The 24,472-nt window shown below is 35.0% G+C and overlaps 1 protein-coding gene across 6 annotated transcripts in view; it reads left to right on the top strand.

Annotated features, from left to right (window-relative positions):
* Positions 1 to 24,472, top strand: part of nfic (nuclear factor I/C) — a 242,356-nt gene that overhangs the window by 185,720 nt on the left and 32,164 nt on the right. For 4 of the 6 annotated variants that reach the window (XM_056463753.1, XM_056463754.1, XM_056463757.1 and 1 more), the window contains 3 exons: positions 2,316 to 2,440; positions 13,026 to 13,136; positions 19,048 to 19,304. In XM_056463753.1, the coding sequence (XP_056319728.1) occupies positions 2,316 to 2,440; positions 13,026 to 13,136; positions 19,048 to 19,304 (493 nt within the window). The remainder of the gene's footprint in view (positions 1 to 2,315; positions 2,441 to 13,025; positions 13,137 to 19,047; positions 19,305 to 24,472) is intronic. The other 2 variants (XM_056463758.1, XM_056463755.1) reach the window with 1 other exon arrangement.

The following is a 24,472-nucleotide window of genomic DNA, read 5'->3' as shown; positions in this document are numbered from 1 at the left end:
TTCATTTATTCATTTGTTGGAAATTAGAACTGAATTTAGAAATAGGATTGAAACAAATCTTTGCGCTTAACAAACTAAATTAGGCTGATGATTTTATTCATTTCTGTTTCACAACATGAAGAATTGTGTGGAACTCAGCATTTTTTACTGTGTAGTAGTTTAACTATCTCTTTAAGCTCTGAAGACTGTATTTGTTTACTAAATTAAGCAACTTTCACAAATATATTTTTGCATATTACTACATGCTATTGTTTACATATATTATTAAATGTTAATCGTTTAAACTATTTCTAAAGATTAATAATGCTTCCATATAATAAATATAAATATTTTAAATATTAGTTTAGTTAGTTTAGTTTAAACTTTATTGTCCGTTCTGCTTGGCACAGAAAGGAAATTTGTCTTTAACACTGGTAACATACATACAACAGTCACATAATAGCAACACTCATAAAGACAACAACATATCAGCCTCATACATATTACTGGAGATCATTCTTAACAACCGCACCTTTCACATTAAACAGTAATACAGTAACTGCAATTGGGATAAATTACTTTTTATAAGCATTTCTTTGGGCTCTAGGAATTCTAAACCTTTGTCCTGATGGGAACATTTCAAAAGCTGAGTGAAGAGGATGTATATTATCTTTAAAGATCGCAATTACTGTTTTTTCCATAAAGGAGTCAAATAAAATCTGCAGCGAATGTTGTTTGTGACCAGTTCTATTTGCCTGATTGATAATTTGTGATAATTTCTTCTTCTATTTAAGTGTTGAAACAATATTATATGTAAGAACACTCTCTATTAATGATCTTTATGCCATGTTTATAGTCTGTGTACTAACATTAAAACTTCTCAACTTGCGGAGGAGACTGAAGCACTGACTTGCCTTGTTATAAACAGCCTCTACATTACTATCGATGTTCAGTTTATTGTCAATAATTGTGCCAAAAATACTTTAAATTTGAGACCTGCTCTATTTGTCCCTTTATGATGACTGTTTTATAAAATCTAGTATCTGCTCCTCTTGTTTGATTTTCCGATGTTTTTTTTTGTTTTGATTTTCCGATGTTAAGATGTAATGAAATTTTGCCAAACCAATCAGTGATGCTAATAATATATTTAAAATATAAGGAGCTATTCATTTCTTCCTGACTGGAAACCAATGCCAAATCATCGGCATATTTTATAAGAGCAAGATTATCATCATTATTGCACTGCAGTTCATTAATATATCTAGAAAATAGAACAGGAGATAATACACATCCCTGAGGTACCCCAATATTTAAAACAGAGCCGTCAGACATAATATGATTAACACAGACAGGTTGTGGTAGGTTTTCTGTTATGTATTCTATAGCTCTGTTATATTACAATATGTACTAAATTCTACAGTGAACAGAAGTGCATCTTTTTTTAGTTTTGGGTAAAAACAAAAATCAATTTGAAAAGTTTGGAAATGATTAGGCTACTTCTGTAAAGCATATTGTTTGCCTTTGTTATTTCATAATTCAATTTCAGTTCACTTCTTCTCCAACAAAACCTGTAGTGGCATCCAACACAATTACCTCAAGACCAGAAGCAACAGCGGCTGCGTTGTAGATGTTTGATCTCCAGCTGTTGTTTTTGAGTTTGGTGGTCAACCTTGCTGCGGGGAACGCAACAGCCCTCAGCGGTGGCTGATTGGTCCAAACCAGAATCTGTTTGGCCTATTTATCCAAACCAGGCTGAAACAGTGAAGCGTGTGAGCTTTCAGGGCGGTTAGACCATGCTTTAAATGTACCTGTCAGCATCTCGCCGTGATAAATGTTGCCTGTTAACTATTGCTCTATCGGCTGAATTAGACACAGGGAGCCTGAGGCGGTTGGAGCTCGAGACACTAGTACACCTCAGTGACAATAAAATTTGTCATGTGCGCGTCAAGGCAAAACCACCCCAGGCGATACACAAAACTGAATAAAAACATCACAAGCATACATCCGTACACGCACCTGGGAAAGATGAGCGAGTGTGAAAGCAACACAGCCCCTAGCTCAGGTCTGCTGAGGGCAGTTTACTTGATTTATCTGCTTTTGCGGTTAGCCCAAGCCTCAGTCCTGATTAATGCGCTTATTTTCCATTAAACGCACTGCGCAGCTAAAACAAAAGGTGAATGTTGGCAACCGCCTCGTGGTAGTCCAAAGGAACATCCATAAGGCACGTCCAGACAGTTTGGGAGTCTCTGTGTGAGGAGTAAGGTTCAGCTAAACAATGCTTTGCTCAATTATTCATTTGTCTTTTCTTCTCTGTCTTCCTTTTTTCACTCATACAGAAGTAAGAGACACAAGTCAGGATCCATGGAGGACGATATAGACACCAGCCCTGGGGGCGAGTACTACACCTCTCCCAACTCACCCGCCAGCAGCTCACGCAACTGGCCAGAGGAGATGGAAGGAGGTCAGTTTGTGCTTGGTCGTACAGTTGAGTGTTTGTACAGAAATGTAGGATGTTGTTCACAGTTGCGCTTCGGATGGCTTAGTCAAGACCAAAGCAGAAAAGGATGGATTGCTTAGCATTCCTATTCACACTGCCATTTTAAGACCGATTTAAAAAAAAATGATTTTGTTATTGATATTTTGTGATTAAACTTATACAATGCTGTGTGCTGGGGTAAACATGCTCATTTCATGTAAGTTTTATGAGGACATTAGGAAGTTTGCAGTATAGTTGAAAAGGTCAGTTGAGTATTTGTTAAAGTTTACCCATTTTAAAATGATTTAGTCATTTTGATTATTTAGTTGTTTGGTTTGCAGTTGTCGGAAGTTGGTCAGTTTTTCTCATTTTAAAGTCATTTTAGTAGTTTGAAAGAGTTTAACTGTAGTTTACATAGTAATTTTGAGGTCAATTTAGAGTTTAGTTTTAATTATTTTAATTTTGATATAGCGATGCATCAAAATTAAAGTTGTGTACCGAAATCAAAAATTCTTGATGCACTTGGCTGAAAACCAAAACTGCAAGATTTAAAAATTCAATTCAATAATTAATATCAGTGGTCCCCAATCTTTTTCACACCGTGGACCGATCAATGCTTTTTATGTGCTTTTACAGCGGTTGCGGATCCATTCCTTGGCAGTTCGTGGATACTTCACTGGGCCTTTTGCTCTTCGCAAAGAAACTTTTCAGAGACGTCTGTCTCTTACTCATTTTGCTGCTTGTGGGTTAAATTTTTGTGCTCAAGTGACCGAGATGTAACTGAGAGAATAATAAAAGAATAATAAAATAAAAGATTTTTCAAAATAAAAGATCATTCAGACTCAGACAATAAATAAAACAGAAATTTTTTATGATTTCTTGTACGCCGGTACCAATTGATCCACAGACCAGTACCGGTTCGCAGCTCGGGGGTTGAGGACCACTGACTTAAATTATACTTATTTTTAAAAACCACTAGCCAATAAAATAACCACATTTTACTGACAGCAAAATTGTATTGATAATGAATGAGTCGAAAGGCATTATTTTACCAGCATTGCAGTGACAACCAGTAGCACTATTGCAAGCTGCAGAAACAAGTATAGTAAATAGAAATGTAATGTACAGGTGTGCTATTTGAGTGGACTTTGGTTTTCCAGTGAGCGTGTGCAATTCATGCATAGTTAAGAACACATGTACATGAACATAATATTCAAAGAGAGTCTTATTGAGCTATTTTGAACTTGGACTGTTTTCTTTTTCAGATGAAAACTGAAAATGCCACATACAACACATTTTCTCGGCTATTAATTATTGGTGGTCGAAAATTCAGTGCATTCCTATTTTAAAGTACATGTAGTCAGTACAATAGTTTACTTTAACTTGTAGTAGTTGGAAGCAGGTCAGGTTTAATGATTTTTCTTTAAAAGTAGTTTTTGTCCATTTTAGTCATTTGAATTTTTTAATGTCTATGATCTGTGTAGAATCAAGTAGTTTTTTTCAGCTTTTTTTGAGCATCAGGAAGTCGCATGAGTTTATTTTATTTGTATCAATCCAGAAAAGAGTGTAAATACCCATATAATCACAAATGGAAGTATAAAGGTCCATTTGCTTTAATTTTACGAAAGGTACTTTGTCTTACATGAACCTATTGGGCAATAGTTTTAAAAGTGGACCATGAACTTATTACAGGGACAATCCCTCTGGGGCAACCCGGGTTAAGACACAATGGTGAAGGCTTACAGTGACTGTACCAGTTCCCGTAAGCCTTGACCTCTGAACCACAACACCCAAAATAAAGGTCCCTTGTGAACGTGAAAGCTTACTGTCGTAATCTAGTCAAGCTGCATTGTAAATGTGGATATTTGGAGTTATTTTCTAGTAATCTGACCCTTAAATTTGCTTTGATTTATGTCAGATTATAAATAATGCTTCAGTAATACTTAATGCTCGTGAAGAAATGTCAGTTTTTGTAATTTAGCTTTTTTTGAGTATTTTTAAAGGAATTTGAGTAGTTATGAGTTTAATTATTTTAGCTTTAGATATACATTTTGAAGTAAGTTTAGGAGTTACAATAGTTGAATTCAGTTGGAAGGAGGTTAGTTTTTTCATGTTATGTGTAATTTATAATAGTAATTACAAAAGTTTAGTTCAGTTGTAAGCAGGTCAGTTTTAATCATTTTTAAATGTACCAATTTTAGTGGTTCAGTTTAAAACAGATTTTATATATATATATATATATATATATATATATATATATATATATATATATGTATATGTATATATGTATATGTATATATATATATGTTATTATAATATATGTATTTTATTTATTCAGCTTTTGTAATGACTGAAAAATATTTTTTAATAAGTTAATAAATTAGTAATAATTTGTAATAATGATAGTTTTTGTTAGATTCTACAGTATCATTTAACAGAAACACGTAGTAACAATTTGAAGTACATCAGTCCACAGGCTTTCTATATTGCATAAAATTATTGGGCAATAATATTAAGACCAGGCCATGAACTTATTGAAGGGATAATCCCTTTTGAGCAATCTATAATAAGGGACCGCAGTCATAGTTTAGTTTATAGTTAGCTAAATATAACAACAATCATGTGATGGCTTCCAATTGCAAAATATTTCAAAACATCCGACCATAAACTGGTTACCATAAAAACATATTGACACAGAAATAGTTTACAGAAACATTTTCTTCCTGCTGTCACTATGTAGTGCACAAGTGTGACTGAAACGAGAGGATCTAGTCGACACAGATCCTAAGCCCTAAGCAATGAATAGTGCTATAACCAATCGATTTGTCAACTAGTGGGGGTCTATTGTGCATGCAGATTTCCATCTAAATAGCCATGTCTGTGGGCCTCATTTCTCAAGCACTTTCAAATAGCGAATGACAAACATATCAGGTTTTCAACTGCAGTAGAGGAAGTCTAAAATCACAAGCTTAGGCTGGACTTGGATTTGAGTTTCCTGAAAGTTGTGCCAAAATCCTAATTAATTCATGAACTCACGTTTTTTTGTGAAAGTCTGCAGAAAGCAGCACTGCGTCTGTTCCTGAATCCTCTAAAATGGAGTGTGTTTGCTTTCTATTCATCTTCCTCAGAAAATCATTTGACCTTTGATACTTCAGTTATTATACGTTTGATTCCCTGGAATTTCACGAAGAACTTCTAGGTAAATGTCTTGACTAGAATAACTGGGTTGGTTGGTTTTCTGCCAAGCTCATAATGCAAATTTGAGGTTTCAATTCAGTTTTTGAGAAGTTTCGATTTATGTAGCAACATGTCAGACGTACTGTACATTGGGAGTAGCTCCTGTGTGACAGTGCATATCAGTGTCACTCTTGATGCGAAGGCATAACTAATGGTTATGAAGAGTCGCTGCCTTTGATGTCTTTGAGGGAGTTTTGACAGCCACCAGCTCACCGTGAAGACCATTAGACATCTTTCCAAACCGTTTTAGACAATTATTTTTATGCTGAAGCAGCTTATCTGATTTCAGATAAAGTAGGACACGCAGTTGATATAGAAACCATACTGTACTCCACCTCTGGGGTTGTATAAAGGGAAGTTTCAATGAGCAATACTTGGAGTTCAGTTTGTGGGAGTGTAATGCAGAAAGGATATGTGCGGTTTGTTTGTGCACATGCAATGTTGATGGTAGTTTGGTGCAGCATGCTCATTGTGCTTTATATTATATGAATTTTAAAAACGTTCAGTGGAAGTTTCTATTGTAAAAGAGAATGAGTGAGCCACCATAGGATGGAGAACTTTAAGGGAACATACACTACCGGTCAAAAGTTTGGGGTCCGTAGGATTTTTAAATGTTTTAAAATAAGCTTCTCCTGCTCACCAAAGCTGCATTTATTTAATCAAAAATACAGTACAAATTGTAAAATTGTGAAATGTTATTGCACTGTAAAATAACTGTTCAAAAGTAGTTTATTATTTATTTAATCATTTATTCCAGTGATTTTAATGATGAATTTACAGCTTTATTACTCCAGTCTTCAGAGTCGTATGATCCTTCAGAAATCATTCATTCATTCATTTATTCATTTTCTTTTTGGCTTTATCAAAGCGGAATGAACCGCCAACTAATCAAGCATATGTTTTACGCAGCGGATGCCCTTTCAGCTGCAACCCATCACTAGGAAACATCCATACACACTCATTCACACACATACACTACGGACAGTTTAGCCTACCCAATTCACCTATACCACATGTTTTTGGACTTATGGGGGAAAGTGGAGCACCCTAAGTATTAAATAAATATTTAAAAAATAAGTATTTAACAATTATTATTATTATTATTTTACTTTTAATAAATGCCACCTTGATCAACAAAACAATTTTATTTAAATTATTAAATAAAATTAATAATAATAAAAAAAAAACTCACCCCAAACTTTTGACCGGTAGTGTACGTCTGGAGTTTAATCTGAATTTTGCCTCATGAATGAACATTACATTGATAATGTAATCCTATAATGCACATTGATGAGCTCAAAGTAAAAATAAATTCAAGATGGTAGATGATTGTAAATGTGCTCAGGACTGTTAGTTGAGATTACACCATTTAAAAGTTTGGGGTCTTTATTGTTTTTGAAAAGTCTTTGAAAGACCAGTAGTCACCATTAGTTATGAGTGGCACATGATTCTTTAAAAAAATCTAATTATATCAGAATTCTATATTATTCTACTGTATATCATTATTATTTGATGGCATGGTGGCTCAGTGGTGAACCTCACAGCAAGAAGGTCGCTGGAATGAGTCCCGACTGGGCCAGTTGGCATTTCTGTGTGGAGTTTGATTGTTCTCCCTATGATTGTGTGGGTTTCCTCCTGGTGCTCTGGTTTCCCCCATGTAGTACGGGTAAATAATATGTGTGTGTGTGTGTGTGTGTGTGTGTGTGTGTGTGTGTGTGTGTGTGTGTGTGTGTGTGTGTGTGCGTGTGCGTGTGTGCGTGTGTGCGTGTGTGTGTGTGTGTGTGTCTATGGTGTCTCCCAACACTGGGTTGTGACTGGTTTTATGCTGCATAAAACATATGCTGGAATAGTTGTCGGTTCATTCCTCTGTGACGACCTATGAAATAGAGACTAAAGGCTAGTTTATACTTCTGCGTCGGATGATGGGCGTGACCCACGGCGCCTGCCTTGCACATAGCCTTGCATTTATACTTCTGCATGCTGTTTGTGTTGCTCTGCAATAACACTTGCGAAACGCTAGCAGTGGGTTTTTTTGTTTCTCTGTCGTGTTTCTTCGTGGGTGTTTTGTTTTTTCTTAAAGCTACAAGGGCTAAAACTCGCTCATTGAGAGGCAGGAACCGACGGATGTGCAACAACATTAATCATAAGTTAATTATAAATTCAAAATTTCAATATGGAGTTCCTTCACGGGAGTCGACACTTGGAAACAGTCACTACATCTGACTTGCGGCTCTCAGCACCGCCAATGCTCCTCACCACTACCAAGCCAACCAATCACAAAGCTTGTGCTACGCGTCATTGCAACGTGAAGTTCAATTTTTTTTAAGAGGTGCGCATCAGCGTCGGCTATGCAGCTACATGGAGGTTGCCCCGGACCATACGCGTACGCTTGATGCAGAAGTATAAATACGCCTTAAGCCTTAACAGTTTCTATGTGCTTCTCCATAAGAAAAAGATCTGTAAGAGATCAGTTTGAGGTGCTGATTAAAAATAAAGTTATTGAAGAAGTGAATGAATTTAAGTATCTTGGCATAACTCTAGACATTAATTAAAAATTTGATAGTCATGCTAAAAAATGCTTTCATGCTAAAAAGAAGGCTAAGCCAAGTCTAAACTGTTTTCGTATTATTAGATTTTTAACATATCAAACTGCAATTATACATGCTCACAGTGATATTCTCACACTTAACATATTGCATTACATCCTGGTCACAAGCTTCTTTAACAACATTGAAGCCTATTGATTCGACATATAAACAATCAATTAAAAGTATGGACTTAAAGCATTTGTGATGGCATCATTGTGAGGTTTTATGTAAACATCACCTTTTTAGTTTTGAAAGTTTTATTAAATTTTATTATTTTAAATTGGTTTTTAAATGTTTAAAGAATACCGCATTCGTGTGGATTTCCTCCAGGTGCTTCGGTTTCCACCACAGTCCAAAGACATGCACTATAGGTGAATTGAATAAGCTAAATTGGCCGTGTATGAGTGTGAATGCAGGAGTATGTGGGTGTTTTCCAGTGTTGGGTTGTGGCTGGAAGGGCTGGCCGTTCATTCCGCTGTGGCAACCCCTGATTAATAAAGGGACTAATCCGAAAAAGAAAATGAATGAATGATGTTTAAATAATCATGTTCCAGTGCTGTTTTCTGATCTAATCAGTAGACATCAAATCTCTCACACGAGCAACTGCTAATGGTCTTGTTCCAATTAACCTCATTTGGTCAATCAAAAATTCTAAAGTAATATAAATGTAATATAAATGTTTCAGTAGTGTACCTAAAAAGTGGTTTAACAACTATAAGTTTGTTTGATCATGCCGCTTTTTCTTTTTCCTTCAGTAATTTTATGTAAAGAATTATAATGTTGTGCATATGTATTTATTATATTTTCATTTTGGCAAGCCTCCTGTGGACAGGTGTTGAGAATTAACAAGTCTGCTAAGACACTTGCATTTGGTTGTCCAGTGTAATTGTGCTGTCGATGTCCTTGTCAAATAAATAAATAAATAAATAATTTTTCTGACCACAAAGCTTTTAACTTTAGTGCACATACAAAATATATTACATACTAATTACAGATTTTTAAAAAAGCATTATAGTACCCAGTGTTTCAACTTTTTTATTTATTACAACATTGTACCAAAGTTGGTGTGTAGTAGTGAAGAAGCAGCTCACAATGTTTTGACCCTAAAGAATACAAAAAATCCATTTGTGTGCATTAATTTATACCGTTTAATACTTATTCATGGGAAAAGAGACACATTTCAAGTTTGTTGCTACAGATCAGAAACCTTCAGAGTTCATTGTGAGATTAGAAAGTTGCAGAGTTGGCGTTTCAGGCCTTGCATAACATCCGACTTCTGTCACACCCTTGTGAATACCCATTAACCCTCCAGGCAAAACTGTTGCTTAAGATCTCAGGAGACCTGTTTCACCCTCCCCTCTGAACCATAACCAGCAGGCATCTGAAATCCATCACAGTGTATGAAGTAGCAGCACAGCTCTCATATCAGCCTCTAGGGCAAATCCCATCACCCACCACACAGCTGAACCCCCGTCGTGGACCGTCCTGCCCACCTGACTTCCTGTCTAGACACTCCTAATGAGTTTCTCTATAACAATCCCCCAGCTGATTGTTTTCAGCTCGGGATTTACTTGCACCTTTACAGATACATATGGATTAAGATCTGAAGGTTAATATGTGGTGTTTGGTAAAGAAGCTGTGTTCGTTCATGATTTGTTTGTCTTAAGGTAACGGTTGCACTTGGTGGTTCTCTTTAGACATTCTGTTGACAATGAGTAACTTTGTCTCTACATATCAACTCTCATTAGATTGTTCGTAGAGTATTGGTAGACTGTTAGGTTAGGGTAAGTTGAATAAGTTGCAGAGTTACTTATAGCCAGTAAATGTCTATTGGGGAGAATCAAAACAAAGTCTTTGCTGATACACATGGATAGTTTATTCAATAATGACAATTTAGTTTAAGTTTACTCACCGTCTGGCTATCTGAGATTACTTATTTCTTCAGTAGAACATTAAATAATTTTTAGTAAGAACTGTTGTCCATGGTGTTTCTTAAAATACAAGTCAACGAACATTTATAGGCAACAAAACTGTTGTGATAGGTCTATGCAAAATATATTGAACACTAGCTTTAATTCAAAACCTCAACTAACAGTCCTGAGGACATTCATGACATTCTGGAGTGTGAGCTCAAATTCACACTTAAACCTTTTAATATAACCTGCAGTTTCCAGGAAGATCACAAGGGAGTAATTAATGTTCAATTTCTTGCACAGACCAATCATATACGTAGCTTCATAAGACCTCAGTTATGATCAGGAGTGATGGATGGGTACTAATTTTGTTTTGCCTTCATGTTGTTGTTGTTTTACTCTCAAAGTGCCTTGCATTTTATGAATCATCCAAGGACCACAGTTTGAGCCTGAAATCTTTTTTAACGTACTATTGGACAAAAACAAGGCACCTGAAGTATTTTGAGTGACCTGAGAGTGTGTAAATTAAAAGAAAGTGTTCAGTTTTGGGTAAAATATCCCATTGAGCAAAGTGTCAACTAATACTGCAGTTCAATCCAATTCATCTTTATTTCTATAGCACTTTTACAATGTAGATTGTGTCAAAGCTGCTCAACATGGAAGATTATAGTAAATTGAAACTGTGTCAGTCCCGTTTTCAGAGTTGAAGTTCAGTTTAGTTCAGTTCAGTGTGGTTTAATTTTCACTGCTGAAAGTCCAAACACTGACGAGCAAATCCATCAATCCGCAGCTCCACAGGTCCTCAACCATGCATGCCAGTGGCGACAGCGACAAGGAAAAAACTTCACCACTTGCTGTGTACTATAGATATAGATAAGAAACCAAAATTCAGTCATCATTTAGTCACTGTTACCATAACACTTCTGACTATGGCTGCACAATATTCGATATCCCAGCATGCGCATTCGCAATAGTCACATTGCAGGGTCTGCAATGTCAAATTGGGATTATAGGTGACCAGGAGTCCCAGTTCAGAACATTGTGAAGTCATTGCGAAGTTTAACATTAATAGAGCCTCTGACTAAGGCCTCTGACTAAGTGTTCACCCAAATTTAAACCTTTTGTGTATGAGAAAATTATGATGTTAGTAGATTTAACAAAGATTAATTGTATTTATTTCTTTATACATGAATACTAAACAGTGTTATCTATTTACATTTGATTCTTCATTTTCTGCACCTGATTAGTTTCGCTGTCCAGAACGATAATTTCATAGAGCACTATTTCTTTTATGTAGCTATGACTGTAATTTGTATTGTATATTGTACATACATGCTGATGCACTGCCCTACGAAATCATCCCAATTAGTCTAAAATTATGAATTCTAGAAAATAAAAAAGAGCTATTCAAGTCATCCGAGGAAATTATATATATATATATATATATATATATATATATATATATATATATATAAATATATATAAATATATATAAAAATATATATATATTTATATATATATATATATATATATATATATATATATATATATATATATATATATATATATATATAAATATATATATTTATATATAAATATCGCAGAAAAACTAAAACAAATCATTGCAATCTTTTCCTATATTGTGCAGCCATACTTACGACCAGTATGAAAATTTTGGAAATTTTTAGATTTGTGTGTGTCTGTTGAATGGTTTGTAAAACATATGGTTAAAGCCAGAATTATTAGCCCATCTGATTTATTAGCCCCGTTGTATATTTTTCCCTAATTTCTGTTTAAATTTCTGTTTATTTTTTCAACACATTTCTAAACATAATAGTTTTAATAACTCATTTCTAATAACTGATTTCTTTTACCTTTGCCATGATGACAATACATAATATTTTACTACATATTTTTCAAGACAATTTAAAGGTTTAACTTGGTTAATTAGGGTAGTTATGGTAACTAGGCAAGTTATTGTATAACAGTGGTTTGTTCTGAAAAAAATACATATGGCTCAAAGGGGCTAATAATATTGACCTTAAAATGGTTCTTAAAAAGAGTATAAAAAAAAAAAAAAAAAAAAAGGTTTTATTTTAGCCGAAATAAAACAAATAAGACTTTCTCCAGAAGAAAAAATATTATCGGACATACTGTGAAAAATTCCTTGCTCTGTTAATCATTGTTTGAGAAATGTTTAAAAGTGAGAAAAAAATCGCTGGATGGCTAATAATTCTGACTTCAGCTGTATTTCAAACAACATGAGAGTGAGTGAATGATGACAGAATTGATATTTTGGGGTAAACTGGCCCTTTATATGACCCGAACCTGCACAGAAAACGTCGAATGGACGTCCTTCTCTTAAAACAAAGCAATTTCTGTTAACCTAAGAAGTATATGATTCGTTTATTTGGAAAAACATCCACATCAGGAAGAGCTCTAACAACCGTATCACTGCATTGACCTTAAATAACCGGTGCAGATCTTCAGCTACGGACACATTTTCCCATAATCCCACTGGCCTGGCCGCAAGAAGAGAGTTGCTCTCTGCATTGCACTGCAGCAGGCAGAGCTGTGCTTCTCTCGTCACACTGTGCCACCTTGTGGTCGCTCAAGCAAACTGTAAGCAACGGCTGTGACCTGACAGAAGCATCGAGAGTGACCACGCAGTGCTCATTAATTAGCTGACTAAGCTTTTTCCTTTAGTCTCAGAAAAGTTTGTCCTTGTATAGAACAATGGAGCTGAATTTGCAGTATGCTGTATTAGCGAAGCACACACACGTTTCTCCCCCTCCTCCATCGCTCTCTGCTTTTTCTCTCTTTTTCACACAGGAATCTCCCCTACAGTTAAGAAGACAGAGATGGATAGCCCGTCTCCTCAGGAGAGCTCTCCACGCCTCGGCTTCACACAGCACCACAGACCTGTCATTGCAGTGCACAGCGGTGAGGGGATGACACACACACACATGCATGCTTCTGTCCGTTCTGTCATCACAAGCTTGAAGCTGGACACACAAACGCACCAAAAGGCTAGCTAGGATGAACAAAGGTTTCTACTGTTGAGTTTAGTTATCATAGCTGAAATTTTTATATCATTTAGATTCTGTTTATACTGTTCACAAGCTATTTTGATTCCTTAATGCAGGGGTCACCAAACTTGTTCCTGGAGGGTGTCCTGCAGATTTTAGCTCCAACCCTAATCAAACGTACCTGAACAAGCTAATCAAGGTCTTACTAGGTATACTTGAAACATCCAGGCAGGTGTCTTGAGGCAAGTTGGAGCTAAATCCTGCAGGGACAACGGCCCTCCAGGACCGAGATTGGTGACCCCTGCCTTAATGTGACTTTTTTTTGGAGGAAAGAGGATATTGAACAGGAAGATTTAGCGGTTTTATTTTAGATTTAAGGAATTGATTTGATAGTTAACGCAATATTGTCTAAATACTGTCTCCTTGTCTATGGTTTAACATTATCTTTAAGGGTAAGTTCACCAAAAAATGCTAGTTATGTCCATTATTTCACCCGTATATCTTTGCATAAGGCCCATACAGAAATAGCTTCACGTTAAAAGAACTTTTTAAGATGTACTTTTTTTGGAGCTTTTTTCACACATAAAATATGTATTTGAATGAAGTCAAATTTATTAGCCCTCCTTTGAAATATTAATTCTTTTAAAAGGGCTGTTTAATGAGATTATATTTTTTCAACACATTTTTAAACAATAATTTTAATATCAATAAAATAATTTAATGTCAACAATAATTTAAAAAAAATGTTGACTTTGTTATGACAGTTTGCAGATTACAGTACATCATATTTGCTAGTTATTTTGCAAGATACTAGTAATCAACTTAAAGTGAAATTTAACGGCTTAATTAGGTTATTAGAAGGCCCACACAAAACCTGCGCGTGCAGAAATCCACTGATTTCGGCAGATTTTAGCCCATTGTTAAGTCTGTTTATTTATTAGTAAATGTGTGTAAATTTAGTTTTATTAATGTCATTAATATTATTGACTAACATGATAATCTTCATATGATGTATTTACAATTCAGTTTGTGAAGGAATATTTTGTGTCTTTTAGTGGATATATCATATAAGTTACTTGCTTTGGTTACCAATTGAGTGGATCTAATTGCATTTGCATTGTAAACATTAAATAACAGTTAAAAATGTTATTTTTTATTTCATATATTAAGTTTTAGTTATAATACTCCCAATATCATTCCACATTTTTTTTGCAGATGTTTTTGCAGATTCTGTCTGGTCCTAGTTATTAGGTTACTGTTAGGCAAGTAATTAGGCAAGTCATTGGATCACAGTGGTTTGTTCTGTAGCTAATTGGAAAAAAAAATACAATAATACAATTGATCTTATTTTAATAGTTTTAATTACAGCAAATCTAAAAGAAATAAGAGATTCTCCAAGATAAAATAAGTATTAAAGGAAATTTGGAAAATACGGGGGCATTGCTCTGTTAAACAGAACAGAACTTATTGAACAGAAAAAAACTATAGGAGAGCTAATAATGTCGCTTTTAACTGTATATTTTACATTAGCTTCACTTTTTTGATTTTAAAATGTGGAAAAATTCTGAAAGTGTAACTCAACTGAAGATATTTGAATCAAATCTAAGAGATGTTGGTTTCTCCATTGAAAGCTTATTCTCCCAAATCTCTGATGCTTCAAAACTTTGTAAAAAGATCAAAAAAATAAATCCATATAAATCACATGGTTCATAATCCAGTCTTCTAAAGAGATAGCTATGTATGATGAACAGATTTAATATGCTTTTATTCACATGTAAACATCAGGGGTCATAAATACCTGCTTGACCCATAAAAACAAAATCTCATTGGCTGTTCCAAAAGCTCAAATGTGCATTGTGACACACAAGAATGAACCTCATTGGTTCTCTTTTATAAAGCACGCTTAGGCTTCTGTTACAGCATTTGATGTTGTTAAATCAGTTTATCTTATAAAGCGTTTGTGTCTGTTTAGGAGACTTGGATTAAACCACTTGGTTCCCTGCATCAATTTTGGATGGTATCAAATAGGGCTGCACGATGTATCGTTTAAGCATTGATATCGCAATGTGTGAACCCGCAATAGTCACATCTCAGGATCTGCAATGTGGAGTCAGGATTATAGTTGACCGGGTACAACAGTTCAGTGGAGTCACTTTTAAAGTTACCATAATAAATTGAACGTTTATTGTTTGCGTGTGTTTTTAAGGCCCATTTTAAACAAGTTTTGGGCACAAGAAATTATTTTGTAAAACATTTTGTAACTTTAACAAAGATTAATTTTATCTAATTACCTATACAATGAAGACTATACAACTTTATTGTGCAGTTGAATATTTTATTTCTGTACCTGAGTACTGTTAGACTCCTTCATTTATATAATTGCTCTTCTTTATTTATCTGTTCTGGTAAATATTTTCTTGCAGATGCACTCCTCTACAAAGTCAACCCAATCAATATAAATGTATTAGTTATTTCCAAATAGAGCTATTCATTATTTGGTGAAATATTGCAATGTAAGTTTTTTTTTTTTTTTCCAATATCGTGCAGCCCTAGTATCAAAGCTTAAATCTAAAAATGGGGGGCAGTTTAAAAACACTAAAGGGATAGTTCACTCAAACTTGAAAATTAGAAAATGATGTGATCCTTTACTCACACTCTACTTGTTCCAAACCAGTTTGACTTTCTTTCTTCTGATGAACACAAAAGAAGATACTTGGAACAATGTTGGAACTGTAGTATTTGTTTTCTTACTATCAAGTCAATAGTTACCTGTTGGAAAAGTTTTAGAAAAATATAATCTATTGTGTTCAAACATAAATATTTTTAACCACATAAGGGTGAACTATTCGATTAAGAGTTTGAAAGACCTGTGTACATCACCAGATTCTATTATGGAGGATAAGAGTTATAAAATTCTGAAGTTGAATATAAATAAGTTTCAATTATTTTCAACTAAAAATGACTTTAATAAATGCACATTTAAATCCTTCCCGGTTTTATAGGACTGAGACAAGTGTAGTGTCCCCGGTCAGGTCGTTTCTTATTGCGGTACAGTGATATGTCATCTCCAGAGCCTCACAGCTGGCTGAATTATGCTCTAACAATTAGCCTGGCTGTTCAGATGAATTGGTGGAGCGTGTCAGCCATATGCTGCCTTGCTCTGAAACATCAAGCCCATATTACCTCTTCTGGGCATTGCCAAATGTGTTACAGCATATTGAGTGCTCTGTAGAGAGTTATGATGGTTAAATATGACAGGGACGCGACAACAAAGCTCTTTAATTAAGATGCTAGTTATATGCTGCTTTATCAGACGTGTCATTAAAATGCAAATGCTGAAAATGATATGCTTAGATTTAAAAAACAAATGTTATTACTCAACAGGCCTGCCTTTATCTGATTACAAAAAAATATTGTGAATTAATATTTTTACAATTCAATGCAGCACTTTTCTAATTTAATAAACAGCTTATTCATTCATTCATTCATTTTCCTTTGGCTTAGTCCCTTTATTCATCAGGGGTCAACACAGCGGAATGAACCGCCAACTTATCCAGCATATGTTTTACAATGGATGCCCTTCCAACTGCAACCCAGTACTGAGAAAACCTCCAAACACACTCATTCACACATACACTTCAGTCCATATAGTTTATCCAGTTCACCTACACCGCTTGTTTTTGGACTTGTTGGGGAAACCGGAGCACCCGGAGGAAACTAACGTGAACACAGGGAGAACATGCAAACTCCACACAGAAATGCCAACTGACCCAGCTGGGACTCAAACCAGCGACCTTCTTGCTGTGAGGCGACAGTGATAACCACTGAGCCACCGTGTCACCCATAAACAGCTTAAATATATCTTAAATTGCAATTTATTTGTGTGATTCAAAGCTGATTTTACAGCCTTTATTAGCACATAATCCTTCTGAAATTACTGTAATTTGATGATTTGGTGCTCAAGAAACATTACGTATTTTCTTGGGACTGATTGTGAGGCATTCAGGATTTTCATTTTCTTTCCTAAGTATATATGGAACACTTTGATTAGATTAGATTAGATTCAACTTTATTGTCATTACACATGTACAAGTACAAGGCAACGAAATGCAGTTTCGGTCTAACCAGCAGTGCAATTATAGAATTAAAGTGCAGTTATAGAAAAACTATGGTGATATTTACAGATGGATGTACTATGAACATTATATACAGGTTGTATTAGCTATGAACAGATTTACAATAAATGAATATATGTACAGGATGCTATTAATAATCAGGAGTGGCAGATAGATAAACAATTACAAATGTTCATGTGCAGTGGGTATGTACAGTTCAGATAAGTGAATTAGTGCAATGTAGTGCAATGAATATGTGGAAACTTTAAATGTGCAAATGTTAAATAGTGCAGTGATTGTGAGTAGTATAAGTGGCTGTATATGTGGCTGATGGCTGTATTTTCTATAGTGCATGGGCAACTGTATTAATTTCGTTACAAAAAAACTATATTTAACTGTTGTATAATTTAATGTGGTTCATTTCATTTTTAAAGCCAAATATTAATCAGTAGCTAAAATCCACATCCATTGAATATGAAAAGTATGAAGGGTCAATCAAATCAAGGACAAAGGGACTATACAAAAATATTAATAAAGGTATGGTTTTATAATTTTTAGTCCAGATAAATTCTGCAACACAAGAGAAACAATATTGCTGCAATCACTTTTAATATATATATTTTATTTCACAGTTGATAAACACTACAAACATTAGTGACCAATCTGAAACTGCTTTAAAGAAATCAAACGCGTTAAAAGACAGAAGCATAGCTTACAATAAACAGATTATCATAGTTCACAAGAGAAAATTTTGGACAATTTTGGAATAATTTAAATCAAAATGGCAAATCTACTAATATCTGCCTGTCACACATAAAACAAGATACTTGTTTAAACTAATGTTTATGCTGCTTTTTATACAGTTGAAGTCAAAATGATTAGCCCTCCTGTGATTTATTTTTTTTTCTTTTTCTTTTTCAAATATTTCTCAAATGATAAAAAATTAAACCAAAAGTGCTCGGGGGTAGCTTAAATAATGTGTCAGTGCTCTTTGGGTAAGGGATTCATCAGAATAAACAGCAAAGATCTGTTCAAGGCACTCGAAAAATGTGGAAAATATATTAAAAGATTTTAATCTTAATTAAAACAATTTTTATATTTTTTCGAGTGCCTTAGACTGATTTTTGCTGTTTATTTCTCAAATGATGTTTAACAGAGCAAGGAATTTTTCACAGTATTTCCTAAAATATTTTTTTCTTCTGGAGAAAGTCTTATTTGTTTTATTTCGGCTAGAATATAAGCAGTTTTCAATTTTTATAAAACCATTTTAAAGTCAATATTATTAGCCCCCTTAAGCATTTTTTCCCAATTGTCTGCAGAACAAACCACTGTTATACAATAACTTGCCTAATTACCCTAACCTACCTAGTTAACCTAATTAACCTAGTTACGCCTTTAAATGTCACTTTAAGCTGAATACTAGTATCTTGAAAAACATCTAGTAAAATATTGTTTACTGCTATCATGGCAAAGATAAAATTAATCAGTTATTAGAAATTAGTTACTAAAACTATTATGTTTAGAAATGTGTTGAGAAAATCTCTGCGTTAAACAGAAATTGGGGAAAAATAAACAGGGGGGCTAATAATTCAGGAGGACTAATAATTCTGACTTCAACTGTACATAGACAAGGGTCCTAAAAATACAAAATAAAGTAAACAATATTGTTTATCAGTGAATACATGTTAAAGCTTGTCTTTGTGTCTTCAGGTATCTCCAGGAGTCCACATCCTTCCTCTTCTCTGCACTTCCCAGGCGCCCCCATTCTCCCCCAAACCGCCTCCACTTACTTCCCTCACACGGCTATCCGGTACCCGCCACACCTCAGCTCTCAAGACCCGCTCAAGGACCTGGTCTCTCTGGCCTGTGACCCGTCCAATCAACAGCCCAGCCCAGTAAGATCATCCCACGAAGCTTCCAGACACAACTCATATGACTTTCTGCATTCATCACACTTACAGATGAGGGTACGTAAAAACATATCCCGGCATCAGCCTCAAAATAAATCAACAGCCATAATTCTGGTAGGAGCCCAATATGAGCCAGTCACAGCTCTGAGCCTGCCGTGTCACTCACTGGATGAGTCAGCTTGACAAATGAAATGTTGAATTTGTACTTTAAAGAGGTCATATCATAGGCTGTCCAAATTTGAAGGTAAAAGTTAAGGCAAAAAAAGTGTGACTTCTGTCTTATGCCGAGTTCAGACTGCATGATTTTCAAAGTAGTCGTGTCACGGATGTTTTCACACTGCATGACTATCTGTGTTAGCGTTCCATCGCTGCTGTTTTTACACTGTAGGACAGATCGGCGACAGGAGAGTTTACACTGCATGACTTTAAAATAGGAATAATCGCTGACAACTTTGTCCAAACTATGTCTCACAACCACACAGATGCGAGAAGTGACATGGAAACAATGCGAGGTCATGTAATATATCTTTAGTTATTAACTACATAATGGAAAAAGAAGGCTTTAGCTTTAGAAAATGTACTTATTTTGCTCACCTGGCTTTTGAAGGGAATTATCAATTTCTCCTCAACTTATTTTACTTTTCGACCCGATTGTGGTATTGCTCAGATGACACGTCAAACAGACACGGTGCTCCTGCCGAATTTCTACTAGTTTTTACTCCATTTCTTGGGTTTAATAAACTAAAAATGAGCGCTTTTAACTTGGCCTGCTTTTAACTGGCCTGCAGATACCCATACTAGTGGAAGCTGCTCTCTCATTGGCTGTAGGTGATTGCCGATGTTATTTTCAGTCAAAACTCATTTCACAAGGCATGATTTGAAACTCCGACAGCTCCAGATTCTCTCATATCGCATCCTTGATAGTTCATACTGTGTGATTGTTACTCATGAGAACGAGCACCGATTAGACTGTGATTTCAGGCGTTTGTCGGAGATTTCTCAAAACCTGTCGGCGAGTCAAAATTGGAGCTAAAATCATGCAATCTAAACTCAGCATTAGTGGAGGGAATGTGCTCATTTTGAATGCAACTAAAGCATTTCTTAAAGGGACAGTTCACCTAAAAATGAAATTGTATCCTTTATTTGTCATCATCATGTTAATAATAATAATAATAATAATAATAATAATAATAATAATAATAATAATAATAATAATAATAATAATAATAATAATAATAATAATAAAACCTTTTATTTATAGGCATCTTTCAAAGCACCCAAGGACACCTTACAATAGGTCACATGCACATTATAAAAAACAAAACAAAAGAATAATAAACATAACATAAACATAATATTAAACCAGAAAATCATTAAAAGCAATCCTGAACAGGAAGGTTTTAACCTGGGATTAAAAATTGAAGAGTCCACCTGACGAATATCTAACGGCAGGGAATTCCATAACTGTGGTGCTATGCAGCTAAAAGCCCTGCCACCAAATGATTTCATCTTAACATTTGGAACTGATAACAGTTCAGCCGCAGAAGATCTCAGTGAGCGCCGAGGAGGGGACCAGTAAAGAAGATCAGAGAGGTAATCGAGTGCAAGGTTGTGAAGAGCTTTGTAAGTTAATAGAAGAATTTTATATTGTACACGATAAAGAACTGGAAGCCAGTGCAAGTGAAAGAGAATTGGGGATATGTGTTCAGAAGCATAGGAGTGGGTGACTACCCTAGCTGCTGAGTTCTGGATTAGCTGTTATCTGTGAAGTTGGTTAAGAGAGATACCAGATAGGTGGGAATTGCAATAATCAATCCTTGATGTGACCAGAGCATGTACAAGCACTTTAGTACTTTGTTGGGATAGTGAAGGACGAAGTCTTGCAATGTTACGCAACTGAAAAAAGGCAGATTGTGAAATATTACTAATATGTGAATTAAATGGAAGCACACCATCTAGTATAACCCCAAGACTTTTAGCATGAGTTGTAAAATTTACTGGAGATTATTGATAGATAGAGTAAAAGATTGAGCTTCGGAAAGAACAGATTTAGAACCAACCAGAAGGGCTTCAATTTTACTGGCATTTAACTTTAAAAAGTTACTGGTCATCCACATATTAATATCTCGCAGACATTTAGTAAGATCGGAGGGGGGTGAGATGAAGCATTCTTAGTAGACACTGTGTTGTTTTGTTTCATGTCTTTCTTTTGTGTTTCATAAAAAATTTTTTTTTTAGAAAGACATGTATGAAGTCAATCCAGGGCCATATATACTTGCAACATAAAAGAAAGTTTTGCAAACAAAAAATAAAGTATTGAGCAAAAAAATGTAAAATAATGCAAACTCACAAAAAAAATCGCCAAGGGAAAATTGAGTTTTGAGAAATAAAAAGGAATTTTGCAAAAAAAAAATAAGAACTGCAAATAAAAATCATGTAGTGCAAAAAAACATTGAATATTTGGAATTAAAAATAAAATATTAATATATTTGCTAAGTATTTTTTTCCAGGATTGCCTTTACAAAACCTCTCAAGTCATTTGCAATGCTCATTTTGATTTGTGAGTTTTGCTGTTTGACGATTTAAACAGCCCCCCAAAAAACAAAGGATTCAGGTATTTTACTTTATCTTGATTAGATTTATGAAAGTGATTCGTGGCTGATTTCCTTTGTGTCACTGTGTCTCCAGCTGATGACATCGCTTCACAGGAGGCAGGTTCGGGCAAGCCGTACACGCCCAGTTCCTGTGACTCCGCCCCATTGTCAAATCAGGGCCAGAAAGTGAAACGCACAGAAATGTGAAGTGCAAAAAGAAAACAGCATCGCAAACTCACAGTTGACTGAAAAGCAATTGAGCATTGAAATTGATCATATCTTCCTTTTTTTTTTGTCCTTGCTTGATCACATGCCTGACATACATGTGACATATACACACATACAGACAAATATCAAATTTGTGTGTGTGTATGTATGTGTATTATAAAATATATGTGTTATGTATTAAATACTTAAATTATATATAATGTATGACTTTTTTTCATATTTATTCATAATTTACATGTTTCTTTGACCTAAATTGTTCAAATGTTCATATTTAGTTTTACGCCAAATTATACAATCAAAATACTATCACAGCATACAGTTACAATCAGAATTACTAAACTCCCATTGAATTTTTTTCTTTTTTAAATATTTCCCAAATGATGTTTAACAGAGCAAGGAAATTTTCACAGTATGTCTGATTATATTTTTTCTTCTGGAGAAAGTCTTATTTGTTTTATTTCGGCTAGAATAAAAGCTATTTTTAATTTTTTAAAACATTTTAAGGTCAAAATTATTAACCCCTTTAAGCTATTTTTTTTTGATAGTCTACAGAACAAACCATCATTATACAATAACTTGCCTAATTACCCTAACCTTCCTAATTAACTTAATTAATCTAGTTACGCCTTTAAATGTCACTTTAAGCTGTATAGAAGTGTCTTGAGAAATATCTAGTTAAATATTATTTACTGTCATCATGGCAAAGATAAAATAAATCAGTTATTAGAAATTAGTTATTAAAACTATTATGTTTAGATATGTGTTGAAAAAAATCTCTGAAAAAAATGGGGGAAAAAATAAACAGGGGGGCTAATAATTCAGGGGGTTTAATAATTTTGACTTCAACTGTATATCAGGAATCATTTCAAAGCATGCTGTATGGTTTCAAACCTTAGCAATTGGCTTAAAAAATCGCTTAATTCTACAGATCAGAAAGTGAAAGAGAGAGAGTGGGGAAAAAGCTCAAATTTACTGTACTGGCAAAAAACAAACCTCTGGGAAAACAAATAAATAATAATAAATCCCTGTTATGACCTCTTTAAATTACACCAGAAAGGATGAATTACAAGATCAACTGATTACTTCCTGCGCCACAATCTACTGTGTGTGTGTGTGCGTGCAAGTGAGAGAGAGACAGACAGAAGGAAAAAGAGACAGATAAACAAGCCATCATGTGCCCTACATGGATTGTAGCCCATGTAATATGAGCCAAAAACAGCTGACCGCTGCCTTGTAGAAGCACGCAGCCTCCACGCGGTCAGATTTCACCCTTTCCATTAAAGCGACCTGCAGTCTAAACAGCGACATCCATCAGCCCTTTAACACACACACTCACAGACAGGAGCTCATCAGCACCAGTGTAACCTTGAGCTTCACATGGATGAGTGTGGGGGCTCGTTGGCTTAGTCAATCAAAAGGGCCACTTGAACTTTTTATGGAGATCTTCATTAAAACAAAATTGACTTTACTTTGTTAGCACACATTGGTATTCTTGATGTGAATAATTAATCTGTGCAAGTTAATTAACTAAAAAAATATCAGCTCGAACTCTGTCAGTTTGACGGCTTGGCCAGAATTACCACTACTCTCCGACCATTAGTTTGCTGCGAGTAAGAGATGGTGAGGAGGAGTGCTAAAATAAAGCATCGCCCTCTAGTTGTGTTTCACTTGGATATGTGTCGAAATACTAAAGTAAAGAAGAAACTTTTGATTCACATAGACTTTAGTTGTGCATGCTTGTGTCCTCTAACTTAAAGTTAAAGGGATAGTTCATCCAAAAATGAAAAATCAGCCATCATTTACTTACATTTTTCCAATGCCATGTCTTTCATTCTTTTTTAGGCCTCTAAAGAAGATATGTAAAACAATGTCCAGCTTATGCACATTCATATAATGGCATAGTGGAATAGTGAACAACATTAAGCCCTTAAAAAGTGTGATAGTTCAGTGTTTTGGTGGCATATCAGTGGTCCCCAACCTTTTTTTCTCCACAGACCGCAACTCTTGACAATTTTACCGTGGTGGCCTGGGGGTAGGGGGTGTACATAGATTGCTAGGCTACCATCAACTTTTTTCCGAGGATGACAAGCTGACAAAACATTGCTGCAACTCTGATAAAAAATTTTGATGGAGAAAGTTAAAAAGCACTGCAGTGTTTGGGTGTTCTGTGTTTGACATAATTAGTCTTTCAAAATGTGTATGTTCCATTCAAAGTATAAAGCTGATCGGTCAGTTCTTGTCATGTGACTCGTGGTGCGCCCAAAGCATTCTGCAAACTTCAGACATTTTTAACTGGGTTCCGCGTGCGCGTCTCTCCCAATATGCATGCCTCCACTGGAAATAACAAACTTGTGTGACATGTGGCCGCCGTCATTTGCAATCTCCAGCAGTTGATCTTCTACT

The sequence above is a fragment of the Danio aesculapii genome, chromosome 8 (genome assembly GCF_903798145.1).
Source record: "Danio aesculapii chromosome 8, fDanAes4.1, whole genome shotgun sequence".
NCBI lineage: Eukaryota > Metazoa > Chordata > Actinopteri > Cypriniformes > Danionidae > Danio > Danio aesculapii.
Note: the sequence above shows the minus strand (reverse complement) of the source record. Positions and strands in the feature narration are given on the sequence as shown.